The sequence below is a fragment of the Stegostoma tigrinum genome, chromosome 32 (genome assembly GCF_030684315.1).
Source record: "Stegostoma tigrinum isolate sSteTig4 chromosome 32, sSteTig4.hap1, whole genome shotgun sequence".
NCBI classification, from domain to species: Eukaryota; Metazoa; Chordata; class Chondrichthyes; order Orectolobiformes; family Stegostomatidae; genus Stegostoma; species Stegostoma tigrinum.
In genome coordinates, this window is record NC_081385.1 from 31,122,152 (window position 1) to 31,145,828 (window position 23,677).

Below are 23,677 nucleotides of genomic sequence, written 5' to 3' on the forward strand. Positions count from 1 at the left end.
CACAAAAATGCAGAAAAAGAAGCACAGATCCTACTGAATGGGAAAGATACAAAGACCAGCAAAGGATCACAAAACAACTTATAAGAGCTGCTAAAAGACATTATGAAAGGAGATTGAAAGAGGATACAATGTCAGTGACTATGGGGAATGGCAGACATGCTGAATAATTATTTTGCCTCAGCATTTACAGTAGACAGGGAAAATAGCTTATTGGGAGTCCTGAGCAAATTAATAGTGAGTCAGGGACATTAATGGAATTAAAGAGTGAGAAATCCCTGGGACCTGATGGTTTCCATTCGAGGGTGTTAAAGAAAGAGGGAAGCATGCTGTAGTTAGGCTAGCTATAATCTTTCAGAGTCCACTGTATACAGAAGTTGTCCGTCTGGATTGGAAAATTGTGCATCATTCTTCCTTTATAAGAAGGGTGAAAGGAGAAAACCAGGGAATTACAACCCTTTTAGCCTAACATTTGCAGTGGGGAAATTCTTGATGTATCTCATCAAGGATGGGTAATTGAACATCTCAAAATTTTCAGTTAATTAGGGAGAGCCAGCATGGATTCATGACAGATGGATGATGCCTGAAACACCTCACTTAATTTTTTTGAAGAAGTGACTGAGATAACGGACAGGGCAATGTCTATGGATGTTGCTTATATGGGCTTCCAGATGACATTTGATAAAGTCCTCCATAAGTAACTGCTAACTAAGGTGGAAACCAATTGGATGGTGGGCAAATGGGATAACAGACAAGAGACAGAAAGAAATGGGTAGGTACTCAAATTGACAGGATTAGACTAGATTCCCTACAGTGTGGAAACAGGCCCTTCAGCCCAACAAGTTCACATGCCCCTTGAAGCATCTCACCCATACCCATCCCCCTATAACCCACACACCCCTGAACACTATAGGCAACTGAGCATAGCCAATCCAACCCAGCCTGCACATCTTTGGACTGGGGGAGGAAACCAGAGCACGCGGAGGAAACACACACAGACACAGGAAGGATGTGCAAACTGCACACAGACAGTTGCCCAAGGCTGGAATCGAACATGGGTGCCGAAAGCTGTGAGGTTGCAGTGCTAACCACTGAGCCACCATGCCGCCCAATGTGAGCGATGCTGTTCCACAAGGTTCTATACTAGAACTTCAGTTATTCACATTATTTATTGACAGCTTGGATAATGGATAGAAAATCATACACTCAAATTTTCTGATGATTCAAAGCGGAGCGGCTTTGCAGACAGTGTAGATAATAGCTTAAAACAGCAGAGATATTGATAGACTAAGTGAATTGAAAAAACTGTGATGGATGGAGTTCAATGTAAGCAAATGTGAGGTTTTCCATTTTGAACCAATGAAAGATTCTTGAATGATCCTATTGAATGGAGGAGCAGGTTTGAAGGGCTGAATGGCCTGGTCCCACTCTTAGTTTCTTAATTTTATTTTTTAATGCTTTTCCAGCATAAAGCCTTATTACATTCTACTTAAGATGTAACAACTGTAAAACTGAGCCTTTGTGTGAGATACACTGGCTCATGAGCAAGCTTTAATGAAACTGGAAAGAAAAAATTGCATTTCCCTGGCACCTTGGCCACCTCAGGCATCACAGCCAAGGATGATGTTTTGAGGTGGGGTTACCATGTAACAAAACAAAGTTGGGGAGATGTTTATCAACAAGGGAGTCAGGGCTCATGGGTGGACAGGCAGGAAAATGAGACTAAGTTCCCATTCTGAGGAAAGGTCACCAGACCCAAAACATTAACTCTGTTTTTTCCTCCACAGATGCTGCCAGACCTGCTGAGCTTTTCCAGCAACTTTGGTTTTTGTTGTTGTTGTTGTTGAAAATAGAGCTAAGGCCACAATCAGATCAAGTATCAGATAGTAGAACAAGCTTGAGGGGCCGAATGGCCTACTCTTGCTCCTGTATCTTGTGATTTCATACTAACCCAGCGGTCAGCAATTGTATATTGTCCCTGTGCAGGGGTAGATTTGTGATTATGATGGCAAAAAGAAGGAGGGACAATGTTTTTACACAGAGAGTGGTTCAAATGTGGAATGAGCTTCTAGAGGAAGTGATGGATGTGGGTAGTGCAACAACATTTCAAAGACATGTAGATACGTACGTAAATAAGAAATGTTTGGAGGGGTATGGGCCAAGTATAGGCAGGTGGGGCCAGTTTAGTTTGGGATTATGGCTAGCATGGATAGGTTGGACTGAAGGGTCTGTTTCCATGCTGTATGACTCTATGACTTGACAAAACAGGGTACTTTACTGATGGAATGAAGTCAAATATGGTGATGTCCAAAGAGACTTGGGAGCCCGGCTGCATAGACCTTTAAAATACCATGAACGGGAGCAGAAAATAATCAATAACTGTAATGGAATGCTGCCTTCTATATCTAGAAGACTGAACTATAAAGATGAAAAAGTTGTGCTGCAGTTATACACTGGTTAGGCCCCTCTTGGAGTACTGTGAGCAGATCTGGGCATGACACCTTAGGAAGGATAGATTGGTCTTGGATGGATTACAATATAGGTTTAGAATAATAATACCTATACTTCAGGGGTTAAGTTATGAGGAAGGATTATATAAACTAACCTGTTTTCTTGAGAATTTATAAGGTTCAGAGGTGATTTGATCAACATCTTCAAGATATTAACAAGAAAAGACAGGGTAGCAAAGATAAATCTACTCAGAAAGGCTGGTAGATGTTTGGAATTCTCTTGCACAAGTGCCAGTAAATGCTAGATTAGTTGTTAATTTTAAATCTGAGGTAGATCAGTTTTTGTTAAAGCAAAGGTATTAAGTGATATGGCCAAAGGGCAGGTACATGGAGTTAAGCCACAGATCAGCCATAATCACTGAATAGCAGAACAGGCTGGAGGGGCTGAATGGCCTACTCCTGTTCCTATATTCCTAAAATGTTAGGAGAATTTTATTTTAAAGCAGAGAGTTGTCAGCAACCAAAATGCCTTCTCAAAAGCCGTGTTGTGACAGACACCAAAAGCTTTTCAAAGGGAAATGGATCAATCTTTGAATATTTGAGGCCAAATGTCATGGAGGCAACACAGACACATGGTGCCAAGTGTCCTCTCACTATGCTGTAAAATTCAAAGATTCTATGATAGTGTGAGTAAAAGAGGCTTTGTGGGTTGAATGGCCCTTTCTTGTGTTCTGTTTTTTTAACATATTTTTCCTAATCAACCTGTTACAGACCTCTGGCTGGACTTGAACTTTGGGTTTCTCTGTTCAGGAAAGAGATGCTATGACTGCACCACAAGAGGGCCCATTGCAGTTCTTCTAAAGATAACTAGAATACTTCCATTTAAAATTGTAAGGCTGAAAGATCGGACAGTGATTTTGTTATTTTTTTTTCTAGGGCGGAGTTCTTTATATATCATCCTCTCTACAGGTGGGATTTTCCTCCTAGTTACCTTGGTAACTGTTTGTGCCTGCTGGAAACCTTCCAGAAAGTAAGATTTAAATGAGCTTCTTGGTTTTTATGCCACGCCTGTTTGTTTTTGTGCGCGCAGAATGACTTATTGCAAATGACCTTGCACTAAAGCATACAGTCATATTGTGATTTTATTACTGGATTAGTATTCTAGTGTGGGTGAGTTGAACTCCCACAATGGAAGTTGTAACACTTTATTTAAAATTTAAAGACCTGGAAATTAAAAGCCTGTCAAATTGTTAGATAAACCCAAGTGGTTTATTGGTATCCTTTAGAGAAGGAAACATAACATTGCTCTCCAGTTTGCTCTAAATGTGAGTCCAGCCCCATACAAATATGGTTGTTCCTGAAGTGGTCTAGAAGAGCAATTAGTTGTATCAAACTGCTGCTAAAGACAGTGTTTCTATTAGAAAGCCTGTTACCTTTTCAGTCTACTCTTAATAAAGGCCATTCTTGTCAGCAATGTCCATTTCCTAAGAATGGATTTGTTTTTAATAATTTGCATTTGAAAAATACATTCTGCTTAGTGGAATATCTGAAAGAACAGAAAATTTAGGGGAACAAATAATTGCATCAAGCATTATATATATTCACTTATTGATTTGAATGATTCTTTTTAATTGAGAAATTTGGTGAAATAAAGCAAGCTGTTAAAATTCAAAAGATAAGAAATAATGATTACATCTGCTTGAGCTTGACTTGCAAACACCTGCATTATTGGAAAATGTGAATTTGTATTTGTATAGTCCATATCAGAACTTCAGGATATGCTGAAGTCCTTTACAGTCAATGAAGTACTTTTGAAGTTTAGTCACTACTATATTGTAGGGAAACATGGCACCTAAATTTCATACAGCAAGGACTCAAAGATACAAATGAGATAAATGATCAAAGAATCTACTTATATGTTTAATAATGTTCAATGAGAAATGAATATTGCCAAGTAAACTGAGAGTATTTCTGTGACACATTTTCAAATGGTGCCATGTCCACCTGAACAGGCAATATTTCCTTTTCTGAAGAAGGGTCTAGGCCTGAAACGTCAGCCTTCCTGCTCCTCTGATGCTGCTTGGCCTGCTGTGTTCATCCAGCTCTACATCTTGTTATCTCAGCAATATTTCCTGTTAATGTTTCATGTGATAGACAGTGGCAGTGATAGTGTAGCAGTCTCTCAATGGAATGAAAGCACTACCAGCTGAGTAATAGAGATACAGCAAACATGGTAAAATCAGCAGGACATACATGAAAACGAGATAATAAAAGGAAATAGAGACACAGAGAGAGAAAGTGAGGGTATGAAGGACTAAGATGGAGCGTGTAAATATCAGAGATAGTAAGAACTGCAGATGCTGGAGTCAGAGATAACACAGTGTGGAGCTGGAGGAACACAGCAGGCCAGGCAGCGTTAGAGGAGCAGGAAAGTTGAAGTTTCGGGTCAGGACTCTCCTCTCTTTTAAGAAAAATAAAATGCCAGATGCGAGCTCTGAGTGGTAATGAAAGCTGCTGACAAACAATGAGATTATGTGCACTCAGAGAGGTAAGAGAGGCTAGTGTTTCATCAGCCTGTGATGTGAAGTGAAGGTGCATTGACTATGTATTAGAGGTCATTAAATGTCTTCCCACCCTACTGCCAGACTTTCAACATCACCTGCTGGGAGGGCAAACTATGAGAAGGATGGAGAAATGCTTCTGTGTGATTTAGACAAACCAAGCAAGCGGGCAAATGGAGTATAATGTGGGTAAATGTACGTAAAAATGAGGACGACGGATTATTATCAGAGTGGCTATATAAATTGAGAGTGGGGAATGTTCAATATGGGTGTCCTTGTGCACCAGTCGCTGAAGGTAAACATGCAGGTACAGCAAGTGGCAAAGGAGACAAATTGTAAAGTGGCCTTCATAGCAAGAGGATTTGAGTATAACGGTGGGGATGGCTTGGTGCAATTACATAGGGCCTTGGTGAGATCATGCGTGGAATATTGTGTGCAGTGTTGGTATCCTTATCTGAAGAAGGATGTTCTTGCTATAGAGGGAGTGCAGCAAAGGTATACCACATTGATTCCTGGGATTGCAGGGCTGATATTAATGGAGAGGTTGAATTGAATTAAAATTTTATTCTCTAGAATTCAGGAGAATGAGGGGAGATGTTATGGAAGCCTCTAAAACTCTGACAGGGCTGGACTGGTTTGATGCAGGAAGGATGTTCCCAGCTATGTGGGAATCCAGAACCAGGGCTCATAGTTTAAGGATATGGGGTAAACTGTTCAGGACTGAGGAGAAATTTATCCACCCACACAGAGTGGTGAGCCTATGGAATTCACTACAGAAGGCAATCAGGGCTATAACATTATATAATTTTGAGAAGCAGTTGGATATAGCAATTGAGGCTAAAGGGATCAAAGGATTTGGAGGAAAAGTGGGAACAGACTATTGATTATAATGAATGGTGGAGCAGATACAAAGGGCCAAATAGCCTACTCCTGCTCTGATTTTGTATGTTTCCATGCTTACATATCCTTTGGAAGGGTTTCTCTACATCCTACCCCCCACTCCTGTAGGATCAATAAGTCCATTATGAAAGTCTCCAGCACTGCATCTACGAATTTTGGAGCCCACTCACTGTCCAGATGTTATTCATAGCCATTGTTTAACTGTTGCGATATCACACAGTTGTAGCTTTTAGTTATCCTGTGCAGTTGCCCTTTCAGAGGGAACAGTCTACCACTAAGTGCTGGAGTTCAGCTGTGCAAGCCTCATGCACCATCTTTTCAAGCTGTTCTGTTTCCAGCTGTGCTTGCAACCTAGCAGTTGAATGAGTCTAACTTTCTTCTCTGTTTCAACAGATGTCAACAAGTTAGGAATTGTAATCCCCAAGCTCACAAGATGCCAAAAACAAATTATTATCCCATTCTGTATTGAACACAATCTGATTATTTTCATGTTAGTTCCTGATTAACTTTGTCATAAGCATAAACACTCTTAAATACGTCCTCTACTGTTCATTTTATCTCCTTCTGACTGCCTGTTTGTGAAAGGGTGGATACTTCCTAATATGTCAATTTGTAAGGTATTGTGTTTTACCGTTTTGCCTGGTTTGTTTTCAGAAATAAAGGTCAAGGACAGAAAGGAACATCTTCAGGTTCTGCAGAACGAAATGAGGATCAGGATAAATGTGAAGGTAATGTGTAGCATGAATATCATCAAATGGTGTGTATGTTATGGGGCTGGAGGGTGAAGCTCATAACTCTGGCCCCCAATCTCAGATCCAGGTGAAAGGATAGGATGAAAAGCAGGGAGCAGTGTTGTCTGGAGCATCACCGGCGAAACACTACTCCATTCCCTTGAAGAAAGATTTCCATACGTTGAAGTATGCTGAGTAGGCTGTAGAGCACGTATTTCTGACAAAGGGAATATGAGTGGGAGGCTGAGAGCCTTAGAAAAAAGCAATAAATTGCCTGAAGCCTGATTGACTGGAGTTTGGCCGGGTTGAACTAAAGTCCCTGATTAATACACCTTGACCACAAATCAATAATCTCATTTGGCAAATCCACACAAACGTCAATTGTGGGAAATAGAAATCTCATCTTTGCACAAATAGGTGCTCGGCTCAGGTTAGGAAGAGAGAACTTTCAATAGTAGATTTGTAATCAATCTGTTCAGATGTGTTAGATGTCCAGAGGAAGTAGGACTTGACTCCATGCTACTGGCTCATAGGTGGGCACACAACCTTTGAGCCACAGAGCCTGAAACAGCAAGGATTTCATTGCTGGATGGTCTGAAATGACCAAACTTTCAACTAACAGCCAAATGTACTGCAGAATCCGTTTAAAAAAAGAGGTTTAGTCCATACCTAACCTGGACAATAGTTGAATTGGGCGACTTGATGCTACGAACTGGAGAAACCCTGGACTTACTTATTAATCAACAACCTCTCCTTGAACAAGAATGAATTAGAGCATTTAATATTAACAAAGTGAGTTGCCTTTAAATAAAATGAAAGTTAGGGTCTCGGCCATCTCCTTGATATATTTGCAGAGAGTTTGGTCTGGCTCATAACAAGGGGAAGGTGCTGTGGCGATGCGGGGAGGTGTTGGGAAGAGAGGAGGAGTGGACCCCAAGGTGTGGAGAGGGAACAGTCCCTAAGGAATGCTGACAAGAGAGGAGAGGGGAATATGCATCTGGTGGTGGCATCCTGCTGGAGATGGTGGAAATGGCAGCTCATCATTCTTTGAATATGGAGGCTAGGGAATGAGGGACTTTGTCGATGTTGTGGGAGAGAAGAGAAGAGGTGAGGTCCAAAAGTGTGAGCGATGGGTTGGACGCAGCTAAGGCCCAGTCAAGCATGGTGGTGGGGAATCCTCAGTTGAGGAAAAAGATGAACATATCAGAGGTCCACTTGTGGAAGTTGGCATCATTGGAACAGATGCAACGGAGATGGAGAAACTGAGAGAAGGAATAGAGTCTTTACAGGAAGCAGGGTGTGAGGGTGTAGGTCCAGATAGCTGTGGGATTCGTTAGGTTTGTAGTGATATTTGTGGCTGGCCTATCCCCGGAAATTGAAACAGAGGTATTGAGAATGGGAAAGGAAACATCAAAGATGGACCAGGTGAAGGTGAGGGCAGGATAGAAATTGGAAGCGAAATTGATGAAGCTTTCCAATTTCAGATGACAGCGGGAAGCAGCACCAATGATGTCATTGATATATTGGAGAAAGAGTTGTGGAAAGGAACCTGAGTAGGATCGGAACAAGGAATGTTCCATGTAACCCACAAAGAAACAGACATAACTGGGGCCCATGCAGGCACCCATAGCCACCCCTTTTACCTGATGGAAGTGAGAGGAGTTAAAGGCGAAGCCGTGAGGACGAGCTCGGCTAGGCCTAGAAGGGTGGCAGTGGGTGGGGATGGTTCAGGCTTATTTCCCTGGAAGAAGCAGACAGCCCTGAGACCATCCCGATGGGGAATGAATGTCTAAAGAGATTGTATATCCACGGTGAAGTGGAGGTGGGTAGAGCCCGCAAACTGGAATTCTGAAACTGATGTAAATTGTGAGAAGAATTACTGATATAAGCAGTAAGGGACTGGACACGGGGAGAAAAAAATTAAGCCCAGGTAGGAAGATGTGGGTTCCAAGGGGTAGAAGCAGGCAGAAACAATATGTCCGACCAGGCATTCACGTTTGTGGATTTTGGGAAGGAGGTAGAAGTGAGCTGTATAGGGTTTGTTTCTATGAGCTTGGAGGCAGTGCAAATGAAATGAGACTAGTGTCAGTTATGGAGTCAACAGCCTGATGTTCCATGGTGGGGTTATGGTGTAGGGGGAGATAGGAAGAAGTATCTGAGAGCTGGCACTCAGCCTCTGCAATGTGGAAGCCTATACTCTAGATAACAACAGCACCGTCCTTATCAACAGGCTTGATAATAAAGTCAGGGTTGGATCTGGGGGTATGTAGAATATCAGTTCAGAGGGAAATAGAGGGGTCCAGATGGAGGGAGAGTATGGGAGGCTGGTGAAAGTGCCTGTGGCATTGGAAGGGGGCCCTTTTCCAATGAAATGGACATGGAGGTGAAGACGACAGAACAAGAGCTCCATGCCATGTCATGCCTGAAACTGATTGAGGTGGGGACCCAAAAACTACAAACTTTGCAGAGTATAGAATGTTCAGCATCAGAGCGCGGAAGTTCAGTACGGATAGTAAACAATCAACAGGAAGTGTGGTTGGAAGAAGAGATAGAGACAGAGGGAAAGGGAAGCAAGGAGGGTTCCAGGTGGGCATGACAGCTCAGGCTCCTTAAAGCCTGAAAGGAAATGCAAAAGTTTCTTGTTTGGATATCAAACGAGCCTGAGAATGAGCTGGAACTGGAGATAGGACAGCTCTGAGCCAGTGAGAGGCACTGCTGATGGAGAGAAAGGTCCTGAGTGTGCATATGGCAATGCATGACACGGCGTGTGAATTTCAGAGTGCTGTGAGAACAGCTGTCTGAGGAGTGTTGTACATCACGGACATACTTGCGATCCTACATGGATTCAAGAAATGAGTGAAACTTAATTTGGAATCCATGTGAGATGAGTCTGAGCTGGAGCAGTTAATGAGGAACTGAGAAATCATTCCGTTATCTGTCCAATGACTGTTCTCTCTCTCTATGGGCTCCATCTCCAACAATAATTTACTCCTACTTCTCTCCAAGTCCAAAGCCTACCCCTCGCTGGTCCGCATCCTTTTTCTGGCTACAGTCAGTTCAGAAGAAGGGTCACTGGATCGGAAACATTAACTCTTCTTTCTCTCCACAAATGCTGCCAGATCTGTTGAGTTTCTCCAGCAGCTTCTGTTTTTGTTTCAGATTTCCAGCTTCTACGGTTTTGTTTGGTTTTTGGTTTAGGTTTTGAATAAGCTGTTGGTATTTAGAGTTGACAAAATACCTAGATCAGATAAGATGCATCCAAGGATATTGATAGAAAAATGAAAGCAGGAGTTGCAGATGCACTGGCAATAAATTTTTCTCCTTTCCCTGGACATGTGGGCAGTGCCAGAGGATGGGGAAAGTGCAGTTATTACACCCTTACTCAAAAAATCTAGTAAGGAAAAGTCCAGCAATTGCAGGCCTGCTGGTCTAAAGTTGGTTCTGGGAAACACATAGAAACAATAATTTTGGATAGAATTAATATTCACACGGACAAACGTGTTAATTAGGGAGAACCAGCATGGATTTCATGAGGGAAAATTGTGTTTAATTAGCTTTTTGGAATTCTTTGAAGAGGCAACAAACTGATGAGGGTAATGCTAGTGAAGTTGTACATTGATTCCAAAATGCATGGGTTTGTGGGCTACCCTGATGCCAAGTAGTCTGAGTAGTCTGACAGTCATTTCGGAAATGTCTTTGATGTAGGGGAGAGTGGTTATGGTTTCTGGGCCCGTTTTGTCTGTTTGTTTGGGTTTATTGCTGAGAAATCGGTGGACACAAACCCATCAACACACTAAAACAGCAGCTAATGAACTTAAAAGACCCTATACAGACCACAAGCAAAATGAACGTCATCTACAAAATACCTTGCAAGAACTGTGACAAACACTACATTGCACAAACAGGCAGAAAGCTAGCCACCAGGATACATGAACATCAACTAGCCACAAAACGACATGACCCACCATCACTCGTATCCTTACATACAGATGAGGAAGGACACCACTTTGATTGGGACAACACATCCATCCTAGGACAAGCCAAACAGAGACACGCACGAGAATCCCTAGAAGCATGGCATTCCAACCGGAACTCCATCAACAAACACATTGGCTCCAAATCAATCTACTATCCTCTGAGAAAAGGAACAGGAAATGACATCACCAACACAGGAAATGACATCACCAACCCAAGGAAACCTAAACAGATAAATAGAAAGCGGGACATAACACCAGCGCTTTGTTGGAGGCTCACTGTTGATGTTACCTAGAATGGTGACAAAACATTTGGGAACAAACCTTCAAGCTCAGTGAACCAGCTCACATCTCGAACACAATAAAGACCCACTCTCTTGTGGACTGAGAGGAGGAGAGTGCAGTCTTGGAGGTGAAAGGAGGACGTCGGGTTGGCTGTGCACCCTTGCGACCAGTGGATCTTAATGCTGGCTTCGGCCTAATGCTGGTTCAGGGGAGCAGCCAACCTGCAACGATGGCTGCGGCAAGTGCTCGTGCCCCAGGTCAGGGGGTCCGGAACACCATCCGTGTTTCCGTAAAGAAGGTGGATGAAGGTGCACCTGTGGACCGCACCTTCTTCGTGAAGAGGGTCCTGTTGGACTGTTGTGGGTTCGCTGCTGCGGACATTTACTGCCTGCAGGATTTCCCTGGAGGGGGTTTTTACGATGTGACCTTCCGGAGTGCCAAGCTTTGCGAGCGCTTCCTGGAGGTTTTCAAGGAGAAAGGAGGTGAGGGCCCCCTCTCTGTATTGACCGCTGTCCCGCTGTTTGTGATGCCAGCGCAGAGGAGCCGTATGGTGACTGTACACATGTACAACCCGCATGTGCCAGCAGTTGATGTCCTGACCTTCCTCGGAAGGTATGTGAAGGTGGAAGGGGACCTAACTGACATGGTGGACCCCTTTGGCATCTGGACGAGTAAGAGGCAGGTCAAGGTGACGCTGAGGATGGGCGCAGACGGGAATGTCGCACACCCACCGTCCAGCTTCGCGATCGGCGGGAGCAGGGGCTACCTGACCTATGCAGGGCAACCTAAAGTCTGCCATGCCTGTGGTAGGTCAGGTCACGTGGCGGCCGACTGCAAAGCCACCATCTGCAGGAACTGCGGGGAGGAGGGACACCTTGCAAAGGATTGCCCACGAGAGAGAAGCTGCAACCTTTGCGGGGAAGCGGGCCACTTCTATAGGGCATGCCCGCGGCGGGGTACCACCTTCGCCCAGGTCGCCGGCAGGGGAAATGCGGGGCCAGCCCCCCCGGAGGAGAGGAAGGCACCAGGGCCCAACAAGGACCCCACTAATGTGCAGGAGGGCCAGGCCGTGCAGGAGGGCCCAGCCCTGCAGGATGGGCCCGAGGCCAGCAAAGCACCCCTGCAGGCTCCAATCCCCCCCGACAACCCGGAGCCAATGGAGGCGGCGACAGGCGACCCAGGGGAGTGGACTACAGTCCGGAAAGCGAGGAGGAAGGTGCGTCGACGGGCCCAGGAACCGCAACAATCAGGAGGGAAGAGACAGCTACAGGGGGGCTATAAGAGCTCCTCTGACGAGGAGGATTCGGAGAGGGCCCACCCGAAGCAGAAGTTAAAGGTCTCGAGGGGGAAGGAAAGCAGCACCCCGCTTCCAGGTGACGGGAGGCGTCCTGAGGCTCACTCCGACACCCAGTCAAGTGCCGCTGGAGCACTGGAGGGCCCCCCGGAACTTCCAGGCGGGAAGGAGGAAACAGCACGTCCCCAGCCTGATCCGGAGCCGGACCCTCCTGCCTCCGCACCCCTGACGGGGGGATGCCACCCGGAAGGCAGCACAGACGGTTTCCTGAGCCCAGAGAGCGTCCAGCAGTTAGCCCGGGCAATGGGCATGAAGGGACAGATGGAGGGGCTGGACCTTGGACTTGGGGAGGGTACTGCGGTCACTGCCCACAACGGGGGTACGAATTGCGAGCATTAATGTGCGCAGCGTCAAGTCAACCGCGAGATGTGTGTCCACGTTGGCCTACCTGACCACCATCAAGGCGGACCTCCTGTTTCTGCAGGAGTGCGGGATACTGCACCTCGGCAGGTACGGGAAATGGTCCGGCGCCTGGACCTGTGGGCCTTCGATCTGGTCGGGGGGTAACGACTGTCGCTCCTCGGGCCTGGCTATTCTGCTGCGGGGGCACAACTTCACCATCTCTCAAGTTCAGGAGGTGGTGGGGGGGCGCCTCCTAGTGGCTGACATCACCTACAGGAATGCTCCCCTGAGGCTGATCAACATGTACGCCCCAGCGGTACGGAGTGAGCGGTTGGACGTCCTGCAGCGGCTTCCACCCCTGCTGGCTACGTCCAGGCCGGCCATCCTAGGCGGAGACTTCAACTGCATCATTGATGCAGATGGAAGATCCGGCGTGGGGACAGCGGGTGGGGGGATTCAACTGGACGTCACGTCCAGATTCCTGATGGGCACGGTGAAGCTGCTCGACGTCTTCAGCACCCCTGCAGACGGAGCGCAGCAGAGGTACACCTGGTCGCGGCCAGACGGGTCTATCCGCTCAAGGATAGACTTCCTGTTTGTGTCACGGACGTTCTCGGTCAGATCCACTGGTGTCGAGCCGGCGTTCTTCTCTGACCACTGCCTCCTGTTGGCCGACTGTCACTTACAGGACGACCAGCCGGCTGGCAAGGGGACGTGGAAGCTCAACACGACTCTGTTGACCCCAGAGAACGTCGAGGAGCTTAAGAGGGAGTACGCCGGTTGGAGAACCGTGAAACCCCTCTTTGAGTCTCCAGGCGACTGGTGGGAGACGGTGAAGGAGAACATCAAGAGGTTCTTTGTCCTCAAGGGTGTTCAGAAGGCAAGAGAGAGGCGGGGAAAGCTGTCGCGACTCCAGAAAAGGGTGCAGAACCTGCTCCTTCTGCAGTTGATGGGGGTCGATGTCACGGAGGACCTCCGCGAGGTGAGGGGCCAGCAAGCCTCGCTCTTCGCCGCGGAGGCCTCCAGGATAATCTTCCGGTCCAGGGTCCGCTCTGTGGAGCAGGACGAGACGTGCTCGCGTTTCTTCTTTCAGAAGGTGCACAAAGAGAGCTCTGTGCTTAGCCGGCTGAAGGAGGACGACGGCTCGGTGACGTCGTCTCGGCCCGACGTTTTGAGGATCAGCAGATCCTTCTATGCCGGACTGTACGACACGAAGCCCACGGACAGCACGGCCTCCGAGTCGTTCCTGTCGTCTATCACGGAGGTCTTAGACGACGGCACGAGGGAGTGGCTGGACCGGCCGATATCCCTGGACGAGCTGGCCAGAGCCCTCATGTCCTTGCAGAGGAATAGGACTCCCGGAAGCGATGGCTTACCGGTCGAGCTGTATTCTGCTCTGTGGGGCCTGGTCGGCCAGGACCTGCTGGAGGCGTACGATAGAGCGCTTCGGGCAGGGGAAATGTGCACGTCCATGAGGAAGGGCATCATCACCCTCATTTACAAGAGGAAGGGGGAGAGGGAAGAAATTAAGAATTGGCGTCCCATTTCACTTTTGAACGTGGACTACAAAATCCTGGCCAAGGTCATTGCCAACCGGGTCAGGTCTGTCCTGAAGTCGGTGATTCACCCTGACCAAACCTGTGCTGTGCCGGGCAGGAAGATCGCTGAGAGCCTCGCGCTCATCAGGGATACGATCGCCTACGTACAGGACAGGCGGGTGGACACCTGCCTCGTCAGCCTGGACCAGGAGAAGGCCTTCGACAGGGTCTCTCATGCTTACATGAGGGACGTCCTCTCCAAATTGGGGTTCGGGGAGGGCATCCGCAATTGGATCCGGCTGCTCTACGCCAACATCGTTAGCGCAGTCTCGATCAACGGGTGGGAATCAGACAGTTTTTCTGTTAGATCTGGAGTCAGGCAGGGCTGCCCGCTCTCTCCTGCCTTGTTCGTGTGCTGTGTGGAGCCCTTCGCCGCCTCCATCAGGAAGGACGTGAGCCTGAAGGGCGTGACTATCCCAGGCAGCGGAGGCCTTCAGGTCAAGACCTCCCTGTACATGGATGATGTCGCCGTCTTCTGCACCGATCGTCGGTCGGTGAGTAGGCTGTTGGACATCTGCGGCCAGTTTGAACTGGCCTCGGGTGCCAAAGTCAATAGGGGTAAGAGCGAGGTCATGTTCTTCGGGAACTGGGACGACCGCTCCTTCATCCCCTTCACCGTCAGGACAGACTACCTGAAGGTGCTGGGTGTTTGGTTTGGTGGAGCTGGGGCATGCACTAAGACTTGGGAGGAGCGTATCTCCAAATTTAAGCAGAAGCTGGGCAGGTGGACGCTCCGGTCCCTCTCCATCGCGGGTAAGAACCTGGTTGTCAGGTGCGAGGGGCTTTCGGTACTGTTGTATGTGGCGCAGGCCTGGCCTATTACCTGGACCTGCACCGCTGCGGTCACCCGGGCCATCTTCCACTTCATTTGGGGGTCGAGGATGGACCGGGTCCGCAGAGATACCATGTACAAAGACCTGGGAAATGGGGGAAAGGGCGTACCGAACGCCACCCTCACCCTGACGGCTACCTTTGTGTGTGGCTGCATCAAGCTGTGCGTAGATCCTCAGTACGCAAACACCAAGTGTCACTACTTACTGAGGTTCTACCTGTCCCCGGTGTTGCGAAGGATGGGCCTGGCCTCGTTGCCGCGGAACGCTCCGAGTAGTTGGACCGTTCCGTACCACCTGTCCTTCGTGGAGAAATTTTTGAAAGGAAACACCTTTGACCACAAGGCCGTCAGGCAGTGGTCAGCACGTAGTATCCTCGGGACCCTTCGGGAAAAGGAGAGGGTGGATCCCGTCGTGTGGTTCCCCACGCAGACTGCCAAAGTCGTTTGGCAGAATGCCTCATCGCCAGAACTTTCAAACAAGCACAAGGACATTGCTTGGCTGGCGGTGAGAGGGGCTCTGCCAGTGAGATCCTTTATGCATGCCCGGAATCTCTGCGCCACCGCACGCTGCCCTCGAGGTGGCTGCGGGGGGGACGAGACTGTTGATCACCTCCTTCTGGAGTGTGCCTATGCGCAGGAGGTCTGGAGGGGGATGCAGTGGTATTTGTCGAGGTTCGTCCCGAGCAGCTCCGTGACGCGGGACTCCGTGCTCTACGGGCTGTTTCCGGGGACGCACACCGAGACCAACATCAACTGCGCCTGGAGGACCATCAATGCGGTGAAAGACGCTCTTTGGTCTGCCCGCAACTTGCTGGTCTGCCAGCTGAAAGAACTGACCCCGACCGAGTGTTGCAGACTGGCGCACTCCAAGGTCCAGGGCTACGTGCTGAGGGACGCGCTAAAGCTTGGGGCAGCCGCCGCCAAGGCGCGGTGGGGAAAGACCACCGTATGAGCCCCCTCGTCCAGAAAAGGGAAAAGAATCCTATCTGGTAACTGGGCCCAGCTGGCGCCTTCCCCAACTGGTCAGGGGGCCAACTGGGACTGTGCGGGGTGACGACTGCCGGGGCGGTTTCTTTGCTTTGTTTTCTTTTTTCTCTGTTTTGTTTTTTTTTTCCCTTTAGTTGGTGTACGTACCCCCGGGTAACCCGGAGTGGCTTGCATGACTGGGTAGGTGTATAAATGTTTTATTTTTTGTACATTCTATGAATAAAGTATATTTTTTCAAATAAAAAAAAAGGTGATGAAACGTCTGAAAAAAAACCTTCCAGTTCAGTGAGCAAACTCACATAAAGGCTAGTTAATTTAGTACTGTGCCTTACATATTGTTGGATGCTCTAATCAACGTAGAACATGGTGACCATAATAAAAAAGACACAAAACAGGTTAATAACAGTCAGTTAGTGATTTTATGCTTATTCTGTTTCTTTTCTAGTAGAACTGCTACCAAAAGCTGTTGACCATGAACGGGAACGCAAGAACCCTGCGGGATTGTATGTCATCAGAGAAAAGGTAGAAACATGGTAGTGAGTTTAGAAATGGGACCCCTGCCTCTGAATCAGCACAAATAATCTTTACTCAATTCCATATATATTGCAGGATTCTCCAGATGCTGAGGAAGATTCCCGAAGTGTTTCCAAGAACGCAGCTGAGCAAGCTGGATTCATAGTTTCCTCTGGACCTCCTACTAGATCACCAAGACCAGCTGGTCGATCACCCAGACGATACAACAGGTCTCCTGTCCGATCCCCTGGCTCTACCAGATCACACAAGTCTCCAAGTCGATCATCCAGCTCCCCTGTGCATCAAAGGAGTGCTAACCGCATTATCCGACCAGCAGGAGTCCACATGATCATGGAGCAAGATGAAGCTAGTATGGAAGAATATTAACGCTTGAATGACCCTGTAACTTTTCCATGGACATAAAAGATACTGTAGGTGCAGAAGTATCAGTATCAAATCCTGGAATATATCCAGGGTTCTGACCTCCTGCTTTTTCTGAATATACCTATCATAGAGTACTATAACCCTCTTTCCCCTAACCAGAGTTTACCACAGCGACCTTAGCTCCTACAATGCAAACCAGGGTCAGACCCTAAGACCAAGTACATAAGATATGTTTAAATGCATCCCATTTTGGTCATTGACATTTCGGGGAGGGCATTTTTAATTCCTTAGTTTTGGATATCACATGAAAGTGCCACAAATTAATTTTAGCAATGTAATCATAAGAATATAAGACTTTCCTGGATGCTCCCAGTGGCCCAGTGGATAAGTACAGGCATAGTCCATGTGGAACAGAAAGGTCCCATTCTTGGTCCTGAGCAGCTCTCAACTGCAATGACTTTGAATGGACACAGCAGTTGGTCTTGATTTCCTAGAGTTGCTCGGGGTAAAGGGGAATTGGGTTTTTGTAGCTAACCTGTTACCCTGTGCATGTCAGCCTAAACTGAACTCAGTTTTGATGCCTCAGTATGTCAGCTCATGCATGAAACTGGCCACTTTAGCAAGGTACTGGAAATATGCATAAACTGTGCCCTGGGACTGAAGGTACATAATAAACAATGTTTCCTGGATAGTTACACTTATACCTTCTGGAGGTCAAGATCCAAAACTTCAGTCAACAGAGCAGAGGTCAGAGTACTCCTGCTAATTAGTAACCTAGAATCATGCAATCCGCTGGAGCCAATGCTCTCTTTGAGGTCAGGATGGCTCAACCAGGATTGGTCCTTCAGATCAGGGCTATCACAGAGATTTCGACAAGGCAGGTCACCCTTATGCAAAGGGAATCATTACTTAATCAGGTACAAAAAGACAATAGAGTAGAAAGTAGGTGGGGTCTCAAATAGTCTTTGATGGCTGTGTTTGGTTAATTAGGAGGGAGTCAATCAGTAGGAACTAGTTAGATTCAAACCCATCAATAACTCAGTTAATTTAATCCAACCAAGAGAAGGGACACTTGACAGGACGCCTTTGATGTGGAATTTTACGATTCTGGCATGAACAGGACGTGTAATTCATTACTTTGTAAATATAAAACAATAGAAGCATGCGTTAAACATTAGATCGATTTCTGGGAATTGGTCACTGCTGATGGTAACCTCTGGTCACTGTCCTGTAATTCCCTCATCAATAAAGTGAAAACAAATGAATATGGGAATTGGACTGTGATGTTTCCTATAGTCAAACAGTCATCTCCCACATGAAGAATGTCCATTTTGGTGAGGAACTGCAGAGCTGCTGGAGCTTGGCACTTTTTTGCTAGTCCAGGAGGGGAAGAGAGACAATCATTCAGAAACATTTTGCCTGGATAGTTCCCAGTCCCAGTAGTGGCTGGTACCATTAATTATTCATACATCCAGGCCTTGTCTTCCCCAGAAACTCTCTACAGCTAAAAGTGAGTACAAGAAGTTTGGATGAGCCTACAAGTATCTTTACCACTTTTAATCACAATCTTTCCAGGCTGTCTCTCCTAACCCTCGCTTAGTCCATCCCTCTCTCTCTCCCATACCCTACTCTCTCCATCTCACTGTCTCCCCAAATCCTCACTCTGTCTATCCTCTGTGTCTCCTAACCCTCGGGATGTCCATCTCTCTCTCTTTCCTAACCCTCGCTGTGTCAATTCCTCTGTCTCTGCTGGACATCCAATACTTCCAACTCACATTGTCTCTGAACTGACTGCCCATCCCAGACTGTGTTATTGTACACAGACAGTTCCATCATCTTTAAGCCAGTCATGACAGGACACTGAGAGCTTAGATTCCCGATTTTTCAAACCTCACCTGACATTTCCCATAGCTGCGATCATTCTGAATGTCATTAAGATTTTGGAGAATTTTGCGACAGGTGCAGTTTGTTTGAAATAAGAGGAGAAAATACTGCAGTCCTCAGTTAATACTGTTTGAACTTATTCATGTATTACATTAGGAGTCAAAAGTCACAGCATGGCACCTAATTACTTTTCAGTTCTCAGCTGCAGTTTCAATTTTAACATAAAGCTTTTTAATCAACTCAAGTGTAAATTGTATTTACTTGCAGCTTAATCTTACCTTGGTACAGTGATGTTAAGACAAAATCCAATTTATTTGACTTCTGCAGGACAGTGTGCAAGCTTTGTGCTTCACTGGGGAGTTCCCTCAATGATTCACTCCTACTTGCCACTGCTTTTCTTTGGTAAACTTGTCTCTTTTTTTCCCTCCTGATACCTTTGTCTAAGTTTTCCCCTGGATCATGCAGTAATCACTAGACAATGCTTTGTGCAGGTGAATTGTTGCCAGCCATCATCCTCACCTCAGATTCTTGCCTGCCCAACACCAGGGAAGCGGTTGGCATTTGTTCAGCAGTTTCACTGCGGGCATTGGGTGGAAGGGGCCCATCTCAACACTGAGCTATCACTGGGATATCCCCTGCGTCACATCTGGGCACTGCAGCACCAACGCGCAAATCATTGCCTCGGGAGTGGTTTTACATAGTGAAGAGGAGATGATAATGCTGCCTGATCTTCAGGCATCTTTAACATTTAAGGGGTTGTGTAAATCTGGAATTCACTCACGTTGCATCAGATTCTTGCAAATCCCATCTGAACAGCACTGGGGGAATTATCCCGACCCCAAATGAACTGCAGCAGTTCACTGCCACCTTCTCGAGGGCAACTAGGGATGGGCAAGAAATGCTGGGCCAGCCATTGGCACCCAAATACAAATAAAAAAAAACAACTGTAGAGGTTAGATCGTCAAAAACTTCCAACCCTGAATTTGTTGGATGTTTCCCAGATGTTGCTCATAAGAGTTAAGGAGCAGAGGTGGGTGAAGATACAGGTTACCTGTGTTCTGAAGGAATAGCAAAACAGGCTCTTGATGCTCAATGGCCTACTCCCCCTCCCAAAGTTCTGTGGCTTAGCCAACGAGAAAGGTGTCAATAAGATGAATTTTGTTAAAATCTACAGTCTTTCATTTGCTGTCCACATTGTGGAGGTGAGCCGTGATGGCAATTTACATGCATTGACATAAATATCATCATACACTGGGCAATAGGATCAAAGGTTTTTTTTGCTGGCTTTAGATAATGACTTTTGCAATGCTATAGACACCAATTGTGTGGATTGATCACTAATGTGTACTCGGCCTTCTCCTGCTCTAGTACTTGAACACAATATTTTTTTTTCAGGTTAATATTTGGACAACTCAGCCTCACATTTTTGAGGCACCAACCTGTGTGTTAGTAATTTAGACACCACAAAACAGGAGAAATGACAAGAAGCTGTGACAAAATATCAATAAAGGTTTATTGCAGATTCCTGTACCACCATCTCAAGTCTAATTTTTAATCAAATAACAGTTTCAGTACCCACACAGGTAATATATTTAAGGACCAGTGTACACGATGGGGTACATCACTGTATAATATTCCAAATATAATTAACAATGGACAAAATCATACATAATGACAATGGGGAATCACACTCCATCACTTTTAAACAGTGAAAACTTTTGAGAGGTTTAAGTAAAATCTCATGGGTTCACTGCTGAGTTTATGGGCTAAACAGCTTGAATTAAGTGGAAGAAAAGTTGAGGGTAAGTTCGAAACCTAAGTTAAATCTTTGATAGAAATCAATAAGGAGAAATGTAAAATGAGGACTCCCTAAAACCCGTTTCACTGTACCCACTGGATCAGGTTTGTATCATGAACATTATACCTCAGCAGCAAATGATGTTAAAACATGATGCACTTTTCCAATATTTTGAGGTCAATTTCAAGTTGACCCAGCTGAGATCAATGAGGTCCAGATACTCCCTGCGCCCACAACATTGACAGGCAACAAACATGAACAAGCCGTAAATCAATGGGATTTATTTCTAAGAGTATTGAATTTAAAAGTTGTGAAGTTATTTTATTAAAATAAGTTGCATGGAACCTGAGGACGCATATGGAATTGTGAGCTCCATAACACCAGAATGCAGAAGCACTGGGTCAAGAGCATTCCCAGACTTTAATTAATAGTTAAATTGGAGGGACTGAGATAATACAGAATTTACATAACATGGCAGAGAAGGGATAGCATAGAAATTACACTAGTTCACCTAATCCGTGCGAGACTCCTCCCATTGCATTTGCCTCATCTCAGCCTTTTAATAAATCTTTCTATTCCTCTTTCTGTAATTGCCTCATCTCTTTCTAACACAGCCACGTTATTTGTCTCAACCATTTCCTGTGGTAGTGAGTTCTGCATTCTTATTACTCTAGGATGAAGACATTTCCCCTATTGGAAAAGCTTAACAAGCATCTTTTATTAAATCACCTCGAGCCTTGGAGTCCCCACAAATTGAAACATTTTCCCCATATGCACATTGTCCATCCTATTTATTATTTTAAGGGGTAACCTGAGAGATATCCAAAAGGTGAAAGGCCAGTGCTGTTCAACCTGTCCCAAGAGCCACAATCTCTCAAATCTGGTAGCAACTGAGCGACTGATTTTGCACAACGTCCTTTTTACAATATTGAGATCAGTCACGTCTGGTGACAGGGTGGCTCAGCGGTTAGCACTACTGTCTCACATTGCCAGAGACTCAGGTTTGATTCCAGGCTCAGCTGACTGCCTGGGTGGACTTTGCATGTTCTCCCTATGACTACATGGGTTTTCTTTGGATGCTCCAGTTTCTTCCCATGGTCTAAAGATGTGTAGGTTAGATAGACTGGCCATGCTAAATTGTCAGTTAGAGTTTGGGATATGTGGGTTAGCCGTGGTAAATGTGGGATGACAAAGATAGGGTGGAATTCCTTTCAGAAGAGCATCTGATGGGCCATATGGCCTCTTTCTGCACAGTAGGGATTAGGGGAAAACAGTTCATTGATCTGAAATGTTAGCAGTTTCTCAACCAACAACCTTTTCCATCTTTATTTCAGATTTCCAGAGGTATTTGCCTTTGTATGACACCCAGTCAATATTTATTCTGCGAGCAACATCGTAAAAATAGATTACCTGGTTATTATCACAAGTAACTGGAGATTGCTGATAACAGATTGTTCAAAGATAGTTCAATGGGCAGTGAAGCACTTGGTGTTGTTTTCCATTGTAAAAATCGCTATCTAAATAAAACAATTTCACTTTACTCCATGATATAGAGCTGGATGAAGACAGCAGGCCAAGCAGCAGGAAAACTGACGTTTCGGGTCGAGACCCTTCTACTGCCTTTGGAACCAGATCATACCCAATAAAAATACTTCCTACAAACAAAGGGGGTGTCCATGGGTAAAACAATCCCTCTTCCAAAGCTACACTGGCCCTATCCCCCACCTCTTCCACTGTTACATTGATGGCTGTATCGGTGCCACCTCATGCTCCCACAAGGAGCTCGAACAGTTCATCCACTTCACCAACACCTTCCACCCCAACCTTAAGTTCACCCGGACCATCTCTGTCTCCATCTTTGGCATCCACCAGGAAACGGGTATCCATTTCAAGCCTACCGACTCCCACACCTAACTAGAATACACCTCCTCCCACCCACCTTCCTGCAAAAATGCCACCCCTCATTCCCCATTCCTTTGCTGCCACTGCATCTGCTCCCGAGATGAGACATTCTGCTCTCAGGCATCCCAGATGTCCTCATTTTTCCAAGGACCACAACTTCCCTCCTTGGTGGTCGAGAATGCCCTCAATCGTGTCTCCCACATTTCCCACAACTCATCCCTCACACCCCCTCCCTGCAAGAACAACCAAAACAGAATCCCCCTCGTCCTCACGTACCACCCCACCAACCTCCGGATCCAACGCATCATCCTCCGACACTTCTGCCATCTGCAATCCAACCCCACTACCAAAGACATTTTTCCCTCCCCACCTTCATCTGCTTTCAGGATGGACCACTCTCTCCGTGACTCCCTTGTCCACTCCACACTCCCTGCCAGCCCAACCACCTCCAGCACTTTTCCCTGCAACCGCAGGAAGTGCTACACCTGCCATATACCTCCCCCTCACCCCCATCCCAGGTCCTAAGAAGACATTCCACATCAAACAGATGTTCACCTGCACATCAGTTAATGAGGTATACTGTATTCGCTGTTCCTGTTTTGGCCTCCTCTACAATGGGGAAGCCAAGCGGAGGCTTGGGGACCTCTTTGTGTAAGATCTATGTTCAGTTCGCAATAAACAACTGCACCTCCCTGTCGCAAACCATTACAACTCCCCCTCCCACTCCTCGGGAGACATGTCCATCCTGGGCCTCCTGCTTTGCCACAACGATGCCAGCCAAAAGCTGTAGGAACAGCATGTCATATTTCACTTGTGAATCCTGCAGCCCAAGGGCATCAATGTGGACTTCATAAGCTTCAAAATTTCCCCTCCTCCAACCGCATCCCAAAACCAGCCCACCTACCTAACCATTCCTCTCACCTCAAGTCCCACTCCCATCTCCTACCCACTAACCTCATCCTGCCTTCTTGACATGTCCGTCCTTCCTGGATAGAGCTATCCCTTCCCTAACTCCCCACCTACATTCACTTTTACTGGCTCCAACCCTAACTCTTTGACTTGTCAATCTCCTCTCCACCCATCTTCTATCCACCTCCCCCTCTCTCCCTATTTGTTTCAGAATCCCCTTGCCCTCCCCCATTTCTGAAGGGTCTCGACCCGAAAAGGTCAGCCTTCCTGCTCCTC

General features: G+C 46.5%; 1 protein-coding gene across 2 annotated transcripts in view; it reads left to right on the top strand.

Annotated features, from left to right (window-relative positions):
* The window catches only part of hepacamb (hepatic and glial cell adhesion molecule b), an 86,866-nt gene extending 67,835 nt beyond the window's left edge, over window positions 1–19,031 (top strand). The window contains exons 4-7 of one of the 2 annotated variants that reach the window (XM_048562409.2): window positions 3,384–3,477; window positions 6,563–6,636; window positions 16,457–16,533; window positions 16,621–19,031. In XM_048562409.2, coding sequence (XP_048418366.1) covers window positions 3,384–3,477; window positions 6,563–6,636; window positions 16,457–16,533; window positions 16,621–16,911 — 536 coding nt within the window. In that variant the 3' untranslated portion in view covers window positions 16,912–19,031. The remainder of the gene's footprint in view (window positions 1–3,383; window positions 3,478–6,562; window positions 6,637–16,456; window positions 16,534–16,620) is intronic. The other variant, XM_048562410.2, reaches the window with a different exon arrangement.
* Window positions 19,032–23,677: the final 4,646 nt, after the last annotated feature.